This window comes from Drosophila kikkawai, chromosome 3L (assembly GCF_030179895.1).
Source record: "Drosophila kikkawai strain 14028-0561.14 chromosome 3L, DkikHiC1v2, whole genome shotgun sequence".
NCBI classification, from domain to species: Eukaryota; Metazoa; Arthropoda; class Insecta; order Diptera; family Drosophilidae; genus Drosophila; species Drosophila kikkawai.
Window position 1 is genome coordinate 12,731,944 of NC_091730.1, and position 17,490 is coordinate 12,749,433.

Here is a 17,490-nt window from a genome sequence, read left to right on the forward strand (position 1 = left end):
TTAATAGGAACCCTCTCCAGGGTCATCATTGCCACCTCCCCCACTCTCTAACCAAATGGAGCCACCAATTTGGCCAAAACAAATTTAGCGAAAAAGTGGCAAGACAAAAAACTTGCAAACTTGCACTAATTTGCTAATGAGTTCATCCATAATTTAAGTGAAATATAAAGATGTAAGGAAATATTACAAAAGCAGAGAAAAAAGTCGAGCAACTAACTAACTGAAAACGCTAAAAAAAAAGCCCTCTACAAGCTCAGCGAGCGTTGCGCATGCGCTCTTCGGCCGCTCTCAGTGGCGATCGGCGGTGGCTTAGGGCTTTTGGCCAAGACTGACAACTACAACTACAACCTACATAGTGACTGCCGAAAGCCATAAGTCACAGCATTGTCATCGCAGCTTGGCCTGAACCCTGCCGCCAGTCGTCAGCGGTTGTTCAGAGCGGTGCGTCGTTGCTCACTGAAAAGATCTCCGGTGGTCGCGGAAAAATACAAAACGGAGTCCCCCATAAAATTGCAATTACAACTCAATTACTCAAGTACGCTGGAAATTCGTGTTTTTATTTTATTTAATTCTGCTGATTCACTTCACCCGCTTTGCGCCGGAAGTTTTCCCCCATTTTCCCCCCCGCTCGTTCGCGTGCCGCCATTAATTTGAATGTGCACCTCTGATTTAATCGCCACGGGAAAGCCACCCACTATTAGGCCACGACTATATCCCGGCCAAGTTGGCTTACGCTAACCGAGAATCGAATAAATATGCAGCACAATTAACCATCAGGTGTCATTTGGGCGGTGGAGCCTCAATGGAGAAGAGCGAAAAAGCTATTCCTTTTCGGACGCGTGTGAATTTGTGACTCGACCCAATTAAGCAAAGAGCCAAATAACAAATTAACAAAAATATTTTAATTATACCAGCTGATGGCAGAAAAAAGCTTTCACTGCAACACAAGCCAGCGGCCAAAACCCGTTTTCATATTTTTTCAACTTGCACATATACGCGTGTAAAGCTGTGGCTCCTACTATAAGGGACATAATAAGATATAGTAAAAGACGGCGTCGCATCGCATTCGGCAACTTGTTTATTTCAAAATTATATATAACAAACACACAAATATAAAAGCCCCCACCGAAAAAAACGGGTATCGTATAAATAGTGCGCTTTGTTTCGGCACCCAACAACGAGATCGACACCTAAAAAAACATAAACCGAGCCGAGCGGCTCTCTCTCTCTCTTGACGTAGGTCAGGCCAAAGCTCCGCTTGATCGAAAAAGAAACGTAAAAAATATACATCAAAATAAAATCAAATACTATATACCTGTTGCCGGCGTTTTGGGGCCGATAGAAGAGAGAGAGGAACCCGATAAATGGGTCTCATCTCGTCTTGGTAGATTCCAATCCCTTCGATCTCCGAGAAGATGCTTCACTGGTCCCTCATCGTCAGCGCCCTGGGCGTCTGTGTGTCCGCCTTGGGCGGCTACTGCGGCTGGGTTCTCTTTCCCAGCATGGTGCACAAGAAGGTGGAACAGGTGAGTGAGTGGTTGGGTCAAGTGGAATCATACGAAATTGCAAGATTTTCAAATCAACACACAAAGGCCTTGTTCCGAATACCACTGCCAGGTTGTCTGCAATGCAATATAGCGGGGGGAAAGTAAATAAAAATATGTAATTTTAGTCAACAAGGAAATATTTATAAATATCTTTGAATGTTTTCAAGTTAAGAGAGCCTTTTTATTATTTTTTATAATATTTAAAAGCATAGATTAGGTAATTGTAGCGTGCCAGCCAAGAAACTATAAGTTAATAATAAATATTACAAGATTTAATCATATTCTGAATTAAGAATCAACCATTTCTATAAGCAATAATATATTTTTTTAACCAAAAGATATATATTTTTTTCTGTTAATACACAGATTATTATTTTCCTATGACTCATAGTTCTTTATTTATTGTTCAAAATCCCTAAACAGTTTTTAACTATTCTCCTAAACCCCTCATCTTTACATATGACTCTTTTTTTAAGCTCACAAAACTCACCTTTCATTAGAAACTTGTCAAAGTTTCGTGTACTCAAATATTTAGATTCCCAGGTACGCACAGATATTTTCTCTCACTGAGCAAACAAAGGGGCAAAAAAATGATTCTATTGTTGACTATTTGCTGACTGAAAAAAAGTGGCAAAGCGAAAAGGTAAATAGAATTAAAGTTAGCCAGAGTCATGATGAGTCAAAGAAAGTTCAGAGTACAACGTAATGAATCAGAAGTAATTAAAGTGGTAGTTTAGCTACCTCACTTAAATAATAGAATGAAAAGCAGGTTTGCTTGAAATGAAAATCTGCATAATTAAGTGGTTTTCTTTATAATTTCCTTAATTACCTGATGTGGCTGACCCTTTACCTCTCCGCCAGGGTTATTCAAGGGCCTACAGAATCGTAATATACAGATCTATAAACTATAGTTACTATATAGAGTGTGGGTGTGTCACGACAACCCGACATTATCCACCTTATCCGTAATGACATCGCAGGGCAGCTGTCAGACCCCAAACCATTGCTTTCCGCGCTCTGTAACAAGTGTAATTGCTGTTCAAACAAATGCAATAGCATCGCATATCGTATATTCTATTATATATATATATAATATCCCAATATGACATGAACTAATTACATAGATGTTGTCCCAGAGGCTCGAAAGCGAAAACACAATCGCTCCCTTGGGTCACGCTTCCAACGAATGCCAAATGCAAATGCAATTGAAATGCCATGAGCAATGCGAATTAATTTGCTAGACAAATGCACTTTATTATTATTGGGTTTTCCAAGCCATTAGAGCCAAAAGCAAATACTTGAATTACGATGCATGTTCTTGTCCTTCGACGCATTTTATTTACGACCCAGTTGAAATGCGTGACATTGGGCCTGCGAAACTACAATGAGGGGACAAAGGTTAAGGAAGAGCATGCCAAGCTTGATCCCATCATATTTTATTTAACGGTTGTGAGACTAAGACTGAGAGCTATATAAATTTTAATTAAATTGAATTCAGGGTAGATGTACAAAAATTATGGTATGATATATAAATTATATATTTTTGAACTTTGGAAATATATGAGAACTTGTCAACAGTTTTGATTTGTTTTGGCTTTAAAAATAAATTTTATAGCTACCAAAAAATATTAAAAATTCCCTAAAACCTCTAAGAAGATTATATTAAATACACCTTTTATTATAAATAAATAAACAAAGTTTAAATAAACATACATTACCTTGTTTAAAAAACATCAAATCCCAAAATTCACTCAGCTCAGTGCCGCCTGCAATCCTTGGCTCCAAATTAAGCCCAAAACTTGATTCTTTTTCGGCACTTAAACTTCGAGGTAATAGTAGTAGTACCTAGCTTTGGGCAGTTTCCACCAAGTCACGCTGCAGCCTAGAGAATAACGCTCCCATCGCTAGGCACACGCTCACTGAATCGGGCGTGACATCTTCGGTGCTCATTGCCAAGGCAACTAGAAGTACTTGAGTTGACTTTGAACCGCGTCTGTGGTTTTTTATTGTAATTAGAATGCAAACAGAAACTCTAATCTTTTTGTTGCGGCCGTGTTTGCTCTTTTTTAATTGTTGTAGCCAAGTTTAGTTAATAGCCCTTTTTTTTTTGTGGCTTTTTGGCTTGCCCCTGGAACTTTGTTTGCCACCCATAACTCAGCCGCAAAACCAAAACCGAAAAAGACTCTTTTTACGAGCCATATAGTTAGCAATGAACTTCCGTGTGTGTTCGCATTTTGAGATCGGATCTAGAATGGTCTGCAGACCCGACCCTCGAAGTGGTGGGGCCTTCAACTTGAAGGTGGTCCCGTCCCTTGCACATAAACCATTTCTATTTGGAATTCAAATGCAGGCGCCAAAAAAAAAAAGACAAAAGTCGGAGGAGCGAACGCGCCATGAATTGAAATTGAAATTCAAAGCAATTGAAGTTGATTCGATGGTCAATCAATGTGGTTATGCAATTTGGCCCGAAAGCAATGCCAACCAGAGGCAAAAGCCACACTCTAAGACTTTATTTTAGGTATTTATTATTAGAGATTTATTTACCACAATTCTAAGGAAGATTTGTTACTAATATCTATGACTTATGGTATGACTTATGACTACATGGCTATCTTTTTCATAATCATCCCCCCTATTTAGCCTAGATTGTTACGCATACGCCCCTTTGACCCATCACATTCTTGACCAAATTTCAAGCCGCCGCAACATTCAAATTGTGTACACGTTCAGGCTGGGCTTCGGGCTTGTCGCTTTGCCAAAAAACCGCTCTATTTCGCAACAATTATTCGTATTTCTTTCTGAATGAATATCGGGCCATTGTCAGTCGCCACCGTCGAAGCCTCTCTTGGGCTCTTGAGGTTAATCAAACGTTTTGTATGCTCTTCGATATGCTGAGCCGCGTGTGCATTGACCTTGAAATCTGCCTTAGTCATACAAAACTATATACCCAGATTTGTGTGTGTTTATTTTTTTTTTTGACAATTCTTCAATTGTATCAAGTGCGAGGGGCCAGACCGTAAAATTATACTGCTGGTCATGTTTTGAACTTGTTTTCTGCCTTTATTTATGCCTTTCGGTGGGCCTTTTTATGTTTTGCCAATTTATTTATCTCTGTGAATCGTACTCGTAAATATTTTGTCTGGCTAATGAGTTGTAAAAATTAGAAATGGAAGGTTAACTGGAGATTTTATTTTGGGGGGCAAGACACAGAATCACAACTGAATTAATATATTTGTTTTGATAAAATTTTAAATCAATGCAAATATTTCTGTTGGTCATTGATCTCAGCAGTCTGTTGATAATTATCAATTATAATTGGTGCGGAAAAAAACAATAGAAGTTCAATATTTTCTTTAAACGAAAACTGGTTTAGATTAAGCTCTGTTTGATATTTTTGATTTGATTTTTATTACCTCCACGGCGTCATTAAATGTCATAAATATGTGACTGAGTCGTGTGATAAACAACCTTAAAGTGTGGTTCGATAAAGATAATTATAATTTAGCATAGGGCGCTGACAACTAAATAAAAGCCCTAAACCTGTTGCAAGCTGTTGAAGTGGAGCATTATAAAAAATACATAAACTCTTATTAAATCAATTAGAATTAGTCAGGCAGTCGGCTTAGGGGATTAAGTATATTGAAAATGACTTAAGTCGAGGTTAAGAAGGTTTAAATACGTTTGTAAAAATTAAAAGAATATTTATTCTTACGTATTTATTTTATTAAAAGTAGTTGCACAGAAGATTTGATTGAATTATTAATTTCTTATATTATTCTATCCTCAGAGCGTTATCATAGCCGATGGATCGGAACAATATAAACGCTTTGTGAATCTGCCTCAGCCTTTGAACTTCAAAGTCTACATATTCAATGTGACCAATCCGGATAGGATACAACAAGGTGCCATACCCATAGTCGAAGAAATAGGACCCTACGTTTACAAGTAAGTCCAAATAAACAATCTCTAATATCAAAAAAATATATTTAATAAAATTTTAAAATAACCACAGGCAGTTCAGGCAGAAGAAAGTGAAGCATTTCTCCAGGGATGGCTCTAAAATCTCCTATGTACAAAATGTGCACTTTGACTTTGATGCAGATGCCTCCGCTCCCTACACCCAAGACGATCGCATAGTGGCCCTCAACATGCACATGAATGTGAGTAAGAACTTAGAGTAAACAAAAACATATATAAATTGCTATAAGTTTTGAAAAAGATCGATCTAAACCATTTCAATAATCAATTTACAGGCCTTCTTACAAGTATTCGAAAGAGAAATCACAGATATATTTCAGGGTTTTGCCAATCGGCTTAACTCCCGATTGAATCAAACTCCTGGCGTGCGAGTCCTTAAACGATTGATGGAACGTATTCGAGGGAAACGTAAAGTAATTTTATCCACTACTAATTTAATGGAGAGTAGCCCCCGAATCGGTGACGGTCTATCTGTAATAGTATCTTTATCTGTATCTCTATTGCATCGGCTTTGTCTGTGCAAAGATTTACTCACTGGCATGCCTTGGTAGATTTAACTTAATGGTAATGGCTTTTTACGATTTTCCGATGGAACAAACAAAGCTCTGTTTGTCTTTGTTCTGCTTTTTGGGCCAGCGGTTTCAACCAATTTATTATTATTCCTTTTATTTCGGCCGGGTTACCCTTTATTGTTTATTAATTATGATTTTACCCCAGAGGTGCGTCATTGCTTGTATCTTTTGGATAGGGTGTTTATAAGCAATTAAGTTGATGATATTTTTTATTGCTGATTTATTGCCAACGATTCAGGCAGCACAATTTTTCTGGGATTAAGTTAGGTCAAGAATTGGAAGGGAAGAGTTTTTAAATTCAGTTAACGTAAGGGGTTTCGAAAAATAATAATTAAAATGTTTTAAAATCAAGTAAAATTATCAAATTATTGATTTTAATGATTTCAAAGACTGATATTTATATATTTACTGGTATAAATGACAACAACGATTAGTTATAGAGACCTTTCAATGCAAGAAAACATGTTTGTATATCAATATGCAAGATAAAACCCAAGTAATAAATTATTTTCCCCTCAAAAACTGGCATCTCTTAACACCATATAAGATTTCTGTTGAATGAGTTATCAACGATTCCGTATAATTAATAAATCCAATTTAACGACCCCCAAAACTTATAGCGCCCATCAGCTGGGTGGAGGGCATCATGATCAGCCTTATCGATGGTGTCAAAGTAAGTTAAATAGCCTCCCTACTCCGCTGACAGCTTTGCAACTGTTTAATTATAATCATTGATTGCAATTCGGCGCAGCTTCAACTCAGAACTTCAGAAATCTTCAACTTCAAACTGCCAAAGTCAAGATCATCCACATCAGACAGACGCTAGAGTGTTTGCTTGTAGAACAGCAAAATTTTTGATTGGCATTCACCTTGGGCCTGTGGCTCGTTGAAACTGACTTCTCTCCGTCTATGTAAATATTTTGATAAATTGTCGAGTCGAACTGACACTGGCGAGGAGAAATCAATGGAAACGGCAGCTGAAAACCGAATGATTGGAAACATCAATTTTCACACATACTTCTCGGATACACATCAAACGCAAAAACATAATTAATAATAACAAAATTGAGCTTGCGCTTTGCTACTAATTTATGGCTAACTGCTCCGCCTGCTGCTAATGCTTTTAACTATTTAAATACTTTGACTTTTCTACTGGCTTCAGACCTAACTGGCTGTATCTTCCTCAATTAACGTTGCCCGATTCTCCACATTTTTCCCTTTGTTACAGTCTGTCCTGCAAATCTCCGAGAATGATCCTGGTTTGGCTTTGCTTTTGGTCCACTTGAATGCCAATTTGAAGGCTGTCTTCAATGATCCCCGCTCCATGTTTGTCCAGACTTCAGTGAGGGAATATCTGTTCGATGGCGTGCGCTTCTGCATAAATCCCCAAGGCATAGCCAAGGCCATTTGCAATCAGATCAAGGAGAGTGGCTCCAAGACCATTCGAGAGCAAAGCGATGGCAGCCTGGCCTTTTCCTTCTTCGGACATGTAAGTACAATAATAAAAGAAATCTTAAAAACTACAAAAATGTATTAAATAATGTAATCTTTTTCCTCCAGAAAAATGGCTCTGGTCACGATGTCTACGAGGTTCACACTGGCAAGGGCGATGCCATGAGGGTCCTGGAGATCCAGAAGCTAGACGACTCGCACAACCTGCAGGTTTGGCTCAATGCCAGCACGGAGGGAGAGACTTCTGTGTGCAACCAGATCAATGGAACAGATGCCTCTGCCTATCCACCCTTCCGTCAACGAGGGGATTCCATGTATATCTTTAGCGCGGATATCTGCAGATCGGTGCAGCTGTTCTACCAATCGGATATCCAGTATCAGGGTATACCTGGCTATAGGTACTCTATTGGCGAGAATTTTATAAACGATATTGGACCCGAACACGATAACGAATGCTTCTGTGTGGACAAGCTGGCGAATGTGATCAAGCGCAAAAATGGATGTCTATATGCAGGGGCATTGGATTTGACCACATGTTTGGGTGAGTTGAGATATAGAAGTATACAAATATAGGAAGGAAAGTAAAACTCCATTTAGGAGTGGTGTCTAAAAAACATATTTCTGCAATATTTTTAGAGCTCTTTAAAACTCAAGTGATTTCAATTGGATTCAATTGGAAATATTTACTAAAATTTCCAGGAAATAATTTATTTATTTCTTTTAAACCCACTTAAACTATAATATAAACTTCTTAAATACCTGACAGATGTTTATCTCTAATTTTCCGCCATTGTTTTCCACTTTATAAATGTATCTATCACATCTAAATGTTAAATACTTTACATTTAACCAGCTTAACACCTGACAAAACATTCGGAAAATATTTATACTTCAGTTATGTTATCTTCCGCTTATCTTTAGTTCCTCATGTTATTTCACAGTATTAACCAAATTAGCATTTCAAATGAATTACCATAAATTTAGTAGATCAAAGACTTCTGTGTGGCGGTATTTATATTTAGAGTAAAGTAAGGAAAAGTATATTAGCTAAGACTGGCAGCCAGAAACTTAGATTTTCTAAACTAAAGAAGCCTTAAATATAATTGGAAATTGAAAAGTACAATTTTCTATATACTAGACTCCCTTTTTTAAAATACGTATTTAAAAGAAATATAAAAGATTAGAAGTAGCAAACTAGAGAGCATGAGATTTAATTTCTGCTATTTAGGGGGATTCCTATTACATGAATGAATCTCAAAAATATAAAGAAATCAACTATACTTGCTTCCCATAACTCCAATTCTTCAAACGCCCCTGGGCGTTCGTTTCGTTGAAGTTTGGTTAGAGTATTGATAATTATATTCGACGATGGCCAAACCTTCATCTCCATTTTGTTTTTGGCCGGAATAATACTGATTTAATTTAATTAGCATTTTATTTATGCCGATAGTTTAGGTATTTGACAGTTTGTTTGTTATTTTGTGATTTTGTGGACACTTAACTCAAATATTAACGATGGTTTGATCAATTCAATATAAACTTTATCATTAATTGGGGCAATGCTATACTATAGCTACCATATGGTCACGACTAAAAATAATACAGACGAGACAAACAAACAATGAACTTTCAATATTGTAGAATTTTAGTGATCAAATCGGCATGCAAACCGGAAATATTTGGAATAATTTTTTGACATTTTTTCTTGTGTGTATTTTGTTATGCAAATGAGCCTCTTTATGCTGTGTTTGTTTTATGGCGATTAACCGGACATTCAAGCGAAGAGGCGAACTACCCCAAAAGACACCTTAAAACCCTCGTCTCTGTCATCGGGTCGTGGTCGATTACCTCAGTAATTATAAGGCAGGCACTTATAAATCAACTGGTAATCATGGTGCCAGTTCTAGTTTGTATTTAAATGTGTTTTTCATGCAAATTCTCTCACTTGGCAGAAGTGCAAACCGAAGGCATCAAGAGTCGCAGCTAATCAACGTTTAATTAAGTGCTGGCAGCCATAAACTAGAACTTGAATGATATAAAAATCGCCGAATTTTAAATGGAAGATTTCCAGATATCTGACAAATTGCAATCGCTTTTCGTTGGGACTTTGATTAAGAGTCAGATTCGGATTCCGATTGTGTGTGGGCTGGCTTCGATCTTCTTCGATTGTTTAATTTCTTAATTAACACTCGAGTTCGGGGGAACAAAAACGTTTTGCTTCGCATTCTAAGCTGAGAGTTCCCCCGGGGGCATTGCGCATTTGAAATCAAAAGTGTTGTCTTCAACTAGGGGATATAATGAGCCGCTCTTCATTATGATGTTCTCGAGTGCTGTGAACGCTCTACAAATTGAAGCATTAACTTGGATTTTTATTATAATATTTTTTTTTCTACACTTTTTCGTTTGGGTGTTTGCCGATCGCGCACGTTTCAATCTTGAGATTCTTTTGGCGATGCCTCCTTTTCGTCATACTCTTTTTGTTTAATTGTCGAAACGTGAGTTAACAGTTTCAGTAATGAGCATTTGAAATATTTTGTCCGGCTCTGATGAGGAAATTCTTACAAATTGGTTCAGCCGCCCATCAAAGCCATCACAAGTAGTTAAGTAAATAAATAAATAAATGTTGTTCTGCGAAAACGTGACGAAGGCTTAGGAAGCTTCCGCAACTTGGCTGACTTTTTGTTTAATATTTTCCAATTAATTTAATTAAATTAAATGTAAGTAGCGACAGCCAGCTAAGGTCACAGCATTCAGTTTCTTTCTTTCTGTTTTTTTTGGAATTTTTTTTAGCAATGTAAACAGAATAATTAAACTGGAATGCAAGGAGCTGGTTATGCTAATGAGGAAGCCCCTTATTTAATGTGTCTTTAATATAGCTATACATTTATTGTCATCTCGATATAGATGCCCCTGTGATTTTGACATTGCCTCACATGCTGGGCGCCTCGAATGAGTACCGAAAAATGATACGAGGCCTGAAGCCAGATGCCAAAAAGCATCAGACTTTTGTCGATGTGCAGTCGGTAAGTTATATAGTATAGCTATATTTTAATGAAGGTTTTTTAATGAAAATAATTTTGGGTTATTAGCTGACGGGCACGCCTTTGCAAGGCGGCAAGCGGGTTCAGTTCAATATGTTCCTCAAAAGCATAAATCGTATAACCATCACAGAGAACCTACCCACAGTGCTGATGCCAGCCATCTGGGTGGAGGAGGTTAGTTATATTTAATCCTTAATTAATTGTAATTTTAAATTCTAAATATATCTCCTGTCTATGCAGGGCATTCAACTTAACAGCGAAATGGTGGCCTTCTTCAAGAAAAAGTTGATCAACTCCTTGAAAACCCTCAATATCGTCCACTGGGGGACCTTGTGCGGTGGCTTAGCCGTGGCAGTTTTAAGTCTGCTGTACTATATCTATCAAAGGGGGCGTGTCGAGGAGCCCCCTGTAAAGTAAGATATTATCAATAGATGTGTATTTGTTATAGAGTGCTTTGTATAAATGTATTTGTTATATTATTATGATAATTATGGATGTAACACACACACGCAGTTTTTGTCTACGAATTTGTATATAATTTATTTTTTAAATGTGATTCTATTGTATTGTGATTTAGCGTTTACTAAAAGAAACAAAAAAAAAACAAGAAAAACTACTACATACGAAAAAAAAAGTTGTTTTAATTTGAAGCTTAATGATTTTTTGGGTTTCAAGGAATTGCTTGTGGCTTTGATTAGAGTGTTTTTAATAAAAAATATGCTAGAAATTTCAGGAATTCATTTAGAGTTCCGAAATGCTGCTTAATTATGACTCCATGATTCTGGGAAAAGGAATTTACAGACCAACGCATGGCTTTAATTAGGAAATTCTAATAAATATCTAAGCCTAAAATGTCAAGTTTCCTACAAAAAATTGCTTGCGCATTTCATTAAGGTTTTTTCTTTCTTTTGGACTTCTAAATCAAAAATCAATGCTAACCACAAAAAGCACTTTGCATACTTAAAGCCTTGGTCCATCCACCGCCTCCCGTCTTTTTGGCAATGACTCAAGTTCAAGACCAGTTAATGAGGGAACCCGGGTATTAATCAATCAGCAGCAGCAGCTTTTCGGCCCAGCAATTTGCACACGAAAAGCGGCAATTAAACCACAGTTTATATTGCATCAAATCGGCTATCCACGAAGCTGTATCTCATGCTTAGGCAACGGTGGCTAAAAACTAAAGGCAAAAATAAATCACTAACCTATTGGCCAAGTCCGAGAGATGCAAACAAAATATTTCACCCGGGCGGTAAACAAAGCCGACCCAAGGTGTTTGCATTACAATGTGGATTGAGACACTCTGTCGTGGCGGGGTGGGGCCGCCTCGGATTGATTGACAGCCGCGAATCGCGTCTGTCGATTTCTTGATTGAGACTTACGAGGCGATTAAAAACGCGTGAAAACCGCTCGGCTGGGGGGAGTCGGGGAACCGCGACTGTCCCATAAATATTTCAAATTAATTCCATCAGGCAAATGAGCAGCTAATGGCCCGGCAAATGCAGAACTTTCTAGCCAATTTTTTATGGCCGATTCGACATGTTCTTTTTTAACAGATTACTGGCCATTCGCGCTTCTAATTTTTTGGGTTCTGTGGCAGGGGGAGAACCTTTTTTTTTTAGCCGCCGTAATTATGCAATAGCCACAATAGCCCAGAGACCCCCAGCAACCAGTTTGTCTCGCTCGGCCGTCCAGTCGTCGTCGCCGTCGTCGTCATATTCAAATTGACTTTGGGCTGAAGATGCGACCGCCGGAGATTTCAGTCGTCAACGAAACGCGCGAACGCACGCAGTCCAGCTGTAAAAAAAATCACACGAAAAAACGGCGAATATAAATCGCTGAAAGCGACACGCGCTCAAAGTGGCTGCTGAAAAATTTGAATTTTAAATGACCTAAGGATCTTGCTCCAGTTATTCTGTGTTCTGTGTTCTCAGTGTGCTCTCTCTTTGTTCTATATAAGAGTGTAAGCTTCGGGCTCGGGAGTGTCAGAACAGAGCAAGATGTGGAGCTGGCAGGTAATCCTACTACTGCTTCCGCTCCTGGCCTCGGCCAAGATCTTCGATCGCTGCGAGCTGGCCCATTCGCTGCAGCATCGCTTTGGACTTCCTGCCGCCCAGGTGGCCACCTTGGTGTGCATTGCCCAGCACTCGAGTGACCTAAACACGGCTGCCTTTGGTGGCGGCACGGGTCTGGGCGGAGGATCGCATGGGCTCTTCCAGATCAGCGATGTCTACTGGTGCTCGCCTCCGGGCCAGGGCAAGGGTTGTGGTCTGAGCTGTGCGAGTCTGAGGGACGACGACATAGCGGATGATGTCCTGTGTGTGAGGAAGATCTATGCGGAGCATCAGAGGATCAGCGGAGATGGCTTCACTGCTTGGCAGGCCTATGGCGCCTACTGTCGCCAGGATGCGGCCTCCTATGTGGCAGGATGTGCTGGCGTTTCCACAGCACTCTCGGTGGCTGCTTCTTATCAGAAGCCCCAGCAGGTTCAGGTGAACAGCTACCATCAGGTGGCACAGGCGCCAGGGAACTACTATCATCACCAGCCAGCGAATAGCTACCATCAGGTGCCTCAGACGCAAGTCCAGGGAAAAATCTACAATCGCTGTGAGCTGGCCCAGGAGCTGTATTATCAGCATAAGCTGCCCATGCCGCAGATCCCCACCTGGGTGTGCATAGCCCAGCATGAGTCCTCCTTCAACACAGCGGCCGTAGGTCGCCTCAATGCCGATGGGAGTGCAGATCACGGACTCTTTCAAATCAGCGATCTCTTCTGGTGCACCCATGACCAGCGGCCAGGAAAAGGATGTCAGGCCACCTGCAACCAGTTTCTGGACTCCAACATAGTTGATGATGTGCAGTGCATAAGGAGGATCCACCAGGAGCACACCCAGATTTCTGGAGATGGCTTCAACGCCTGGACGGTGTACAAGAGGAACTGCCTCAATCAGCACTACGAGCAGGTGGCTGCCTGCTTTGCCAAGCCGCCAGCTCATCATCATCATCCGAATGCCATCGGAGGAGGTCCTGTGAAGCCAAAGGTCAGCTATGCCTATCAGTTTGGACAGGTGCAGGTGCAGCAGAGTCCTGCGCCCGCCGTGAATCAATACTATCGACCAGCTCCCACAGTAGTGAACCACCAACGAGGTGAGGTGGCCAATGTGGCTGCCTATCAGGGGAATCCCTTCCTGCGGCCGCGTCTTCCTGTAGCTCCCGTAACTGCCGCTGCTCCCTCTCCCCCCAGGCAGCATCCCAATGCCATAAATGTGGCCTTCAAGGGTCAGACCCCAGCCAATCCCTTTTATTACAAGCAGCAAACACAGTATCAGCCACACTATCAGGCACACTATCAGACACACTATCAGCAACAGTATCACACCACAGCACACACAGTAGCGCGCACGGGTAAAGTTTACAATCGCTGCGAATTAGCCCAAGAGTTGTATTTCTCACACAAGTTTCCCATGCAGGAATTGGCCACCTGGGTGTGCATCGCCGAGCATGAGTCCTCGTTCAATACGGCAGCCGTGGGTCGTTTGAACGCAGACGGGAGTGCGGATCACGGACTCTTCCAGATCAGCGATCTCTACTGGTGCACCCATGACCAAGGAGCTGGCGGCAAGGGCTGTCACATTGACTGCAATCGCCTGCTGGACTCGGATATCTCGGATGACGTGAAGTGTGTGCGAACCATTCACGAGGAGCACACCAGGATTTCGGGCGACGGATTTACAGCCTGGACCGTCTACAATGGACACTGCAGACAGAAAACCCGAGCCGACATAGCCAGCTGCTTTGAGGGCAAAGATGTGACGCAGGCAGGAATCAAGCCAGCAACTGGCAACGAGCTGGTTAAGAAGGCTCCGCCGAAGCCCAAGGGAAAGATCTACAATCGTTGTGAGCTGGCCAAGGAGCTGTACAATAAGCATAAGTTACCCATGCGAGAGATTCCCACTTGGGTTTGCATAGCCCAGCACGAGTCCTCGTTCAATACAGCAGCTGTGGGCAGACTCAACTCAGATGGAAGCGAGGATCACGGGCTATTCCAGATCAGCGATATTTACTGGTGCTCCCATGACCAGACAAGTGGAAAGGCCTGCCATATCGAGTGCGATCGCCTGCTGGATTCCGATATTTCCGACGATGTCCAGTGCATACGCACAATCCATGAGGAGCACACTCGTCTCTCAGGAGATGGCTTCAATGCCTGGACCGTTTACAATGGACACTGCCGGGGTCAGAGCTTGGCCCAGCTGAGCGACTGCTTCGATGGAAATGAGATTGCAGAGGCGGATAAGATCAGTCCACATGGAGAAAAGCCTCAAGTGAAGCCGCATCAATTAAATTCAGAGAAGCCAGTGCACAGGATTGCCGCTAGTCCTGGTTATTTGGGAAATCCATTCCTGCAGAATCTACAAACAGCTAAAGCTCCTCAAAGTCATGTGCCGCCCACCAAAGTTTCTAATAAAATTACAAATATTAATTCAACACCCAAAGAGCCGCCCAGCAATAAACTCTATGCCACCAACCCCTTTTTAAATAGCTTGCAGGGTCAAAAGATTTCATCACCCAATCTAGTTAAAGTTCAAGCTACTCCCACACCAGCAAGTGCCATTTCCTACACCCAAAAGCCCAGCTACGATCACAATCCCTTCCTAAAAGCCCCTGGCTCAATCCCACACTCTGTCATCTCATCACACACCGCCGAGGAGACCAAGCCCCATGACAGTTTCTCCTATGCCCAGAATCCATTCCTAAGTCTACTTAGCAAACCAATAGTACCGGCTCAAGCACCCATCAAGCCCCAGCCCAAGCCAAAGCCCTCGAGCGCTAGCCCATCTAAGCCCCCTCAGACGGTCAACAGACCCTATGTCAGCAGCGACAGCTTCCGCAATGAGGTGATTAAGTTTACGGCCACATCTACGGCAGCACCGACTACGTCAAGTACAAGGCAGCCCATAAGTTCAACAAGTATTACAAAGCCATCTGTAACAACAACCACGGGGAGACCCTTGACAGCAGCAGCCACAAAGAAACCAGTCTCAACTACGGCCAAAACAACTAAGTTGCCGTTATGGTCATGGCAAACTTCTGTCGGAAAAACAACCACGACGACTAAGCCCACGATAACGGGAAGTGGTAGCCGCTACACAGCCACAACGAAAGCCTCGGCACAGCCCACACCTAATCGAATTATTACAACTAATAAGCCAAGTATATATCCAACAATTGGGAAAACTACTCGGCCAAGTGTTCGCACAACTGTGCGTCCAACTACATCTACATCTCGTCCAACTACTCGTCCAACTACTCGTCCAACTACTCGTCCAAGTACTCGTCCAACTACTCGTCCGACTACTCGTCCAACTACTCGTCCTACATCTCGTCCAACTACTCGTCCAACCACACGTCAAACTACGCGTGCAACCACTCGTCCCATAACTACAACTCGCCCAACAATAAGATACAGTTCAACTCACCGGCAATATTCACCAACAACGAGACACACAACTCCTTCAACTCCAACTCGCTATACAACCATAAGCAAGCCCACAACTCGCCCAATTACAACTCCTAGACCAATTACAACCCTACGCCCAGTTACGACTAATCGCTATATTTCCACGACTGCAACAACGAAGAATTCTACCCGTAATGCAGGTGTTTATTTACCCACCTCTCGCCCAATTTCCACAACCAAGACCACACCTCGATCTACAACAAAATCTCCATATCATTACATAGAAGTAAATAAAACCACGAAACGACCAGCACCAACTATTCGTTCAACAACAACTACTCGTCGAACACCAACAACTTATCAGCCAGCAACAACAAGATCCCCCACACGTTACTCAGTACCCACAACTCGTCAAGGAAGCACCACCCCAAGGCCATATCTATTCACTTCGACCCCAACAACGAAAAAGAGCGTCACCACAAAAGATCCCTTTGATCATCCGTTTTTCCAAAAATACAAAGCCAAGTTTGACAAGACCACCACAGCTCCCGCACAAAAATCAAAAACCACCAGCACAATAATCTCAAATCCAAGCAATACCACAACGAGCAGTCCATACTATGCCAAATATCAGGAGAACAAAATAAAAACAGCAGCCAAAACGGTTCTTTCCTACGATTTTGGCCACAATAGAACCACAACGGTAAGGCCAAAAAGCGCCTTCGATGTTTACCTGAATTGGAACAAGAATTAGGACCTTCCATTAGTGTGACATTTTCGAGACTTGTAAATATGTGTTATTGATCGATGTAATACTCCTAGTTTATCATAATGGCAAAATACTCATGCATTATTAATCTTAAGCCATATAAATAGGATTTAGATAATAAAATAAAAATAAACTCATGCGAATGCAAAATGTACGAAAATTAATTCAATTTCAGAAACACACACACACACCCAACTGGTCGGCTGGCCAAGCAAGCTGACAACGTGCCAAACGTCGCCAAGTGCGCTCCGACCGTGGCTTAAAGCAGGGGCTTTGATTAATTTTCCTTAACCCGTTTTCGACCGACTCTTGTTAACATAAATGCTGAGCACCGCGACAAAGACAAAGCGGGCCAAAGAACTGCAGAAATAACGAGTTTTGAATTCGAATTGGGTTTCCGAAAAGTATTCTTTTATTTCAGCCACTTAAAAATTTTGCATTCCTAATGTAAATGTCTGTAGAGCTCCTGATGTGACGTCAGGAGAATAATGATAATTTTATCCCTTGAAATTTGATAACTAGTTTGGGTTATCATTGGGCATATGAAGATTTTATACTCTGCAGGTTAGTATAGTTTAGGAAAGAAGTTAGCAATGCTGCGATAAAATTATTTTCGACCTTATAAAGTATATATGTATATTCTTTATCATAATCAATAGCTCAGTCGAACATG

The 17,490-nt window shown here is 41.1% G+C and overlaps 2 protein-coding genes across 7 annotated transcripts; both read left to right on the forward strand.

Moving 5' to 3' along the window:
* The first annotated feature begins 427 nt into the window (after positions 1-427).
* Positions 428-11,188, forward strand: Snmp2 (Sensory neuron membrane protein 2). Of its 5 annotated transcripts, XM_017161072.3 has the most exons (11): positions 432-535; positions 1,241-1,526; positions 5,335-5,492; positions 5,560-5,707; positions 5,801-5,933; positions 6,718-6,770; positions 7,326-7,586; positions 7,658-8,090; positions 10,454-10,572; positions 10,639-10,764; positions 10,831-11,188. In XM_017161072.3, the coding sequence occupies exons 2-11, from the start codon at positions 1,416-1,418 to the stop codon at positions 11,005-11,007; spliced, it is 1,719 nt and encodes a 572-aa protein (XP_017016561.1). In that variant the 5' UTR covers positions 432-535; positions 1,241-1,415; the 3' UTR covers positions 11,008-11,188. The 5 variants fall into 5 exon arrangements, with proteins under 5 accessions (XP_070141957.1, XP_070141958.1, XP_070141959.1 ...); XM_070285856.1 differs by having other exon boundaries at positions 428-1,526; XM_070285857.1 differs by lacking the exon at positions 6,718-6,770 and having other exon boundaries at positions 428-1,526; positions 5,801-5,938; positions 10,831-11,187.
* A 1,073-nt stretch (positions 11,189-12,261) lies between these two features.
* On the forward strand, positions 12,262-16,802 carry LOC108070544 (uncharacterized). Of its 2 annotated transcripts, XM_070285994.1 has the most exons (2): positions 12,264-13,992; positions 14,058-14,201. In XM_070285994.1, the coding sequence occupies exons 1-2, from the start codon at positions 12,588-12,590 to the stop codon at positions 14,090-14,092; spliced, it is 1,440 nt and encodes a 479-aa protein (XP_070142095.1). In that variant the 5' UTR covers positions 12,264-12,587; the 3' UTR covers positions 14,093-14,201. The 2 variants fall into 2 exon arrangements, with proteins under 2 accessions (XP_017016559.1, XP_070142095.1); XM_017161070.2 differs by having other exon boundaries at positions 12,262-16,802.
* Positions 16,803-17,490: the final 688 nt, after the last annotated feature.

Bases quoted from the DNA above. Each gene is read 5' to 3' on its own strand.
- Snmp2 (XM_070285856.1), top strand. From the start codon at position 1,416: ATGCTTCACTGGTCCCTCATCGTCAGCGCCCTGGGCGTCTGTGTGTCC. The intron at 6,771-7,325 runs GTAAGTTAAATA...CCTTTGTTACAG, and splicing joins GCCTTATCGATGGTGTCAAA to TCTGTCCTGCAAATCTCCGA. The intron at 10,573-10,638 runs GTAAGTTATATA...TTGGGTTATTAG, and splicing joins CTTTTGTCGATGTGCAGTCG to CTGACGGGCACGCCTTTGCA.
- LOC108070544 (XM_017161070.2), top strand. From the start codon at position 12,588: ATGTGGAGCTGGCAGGTAATCCTACTACTGCTTCCGCTCCTGGCCTCG.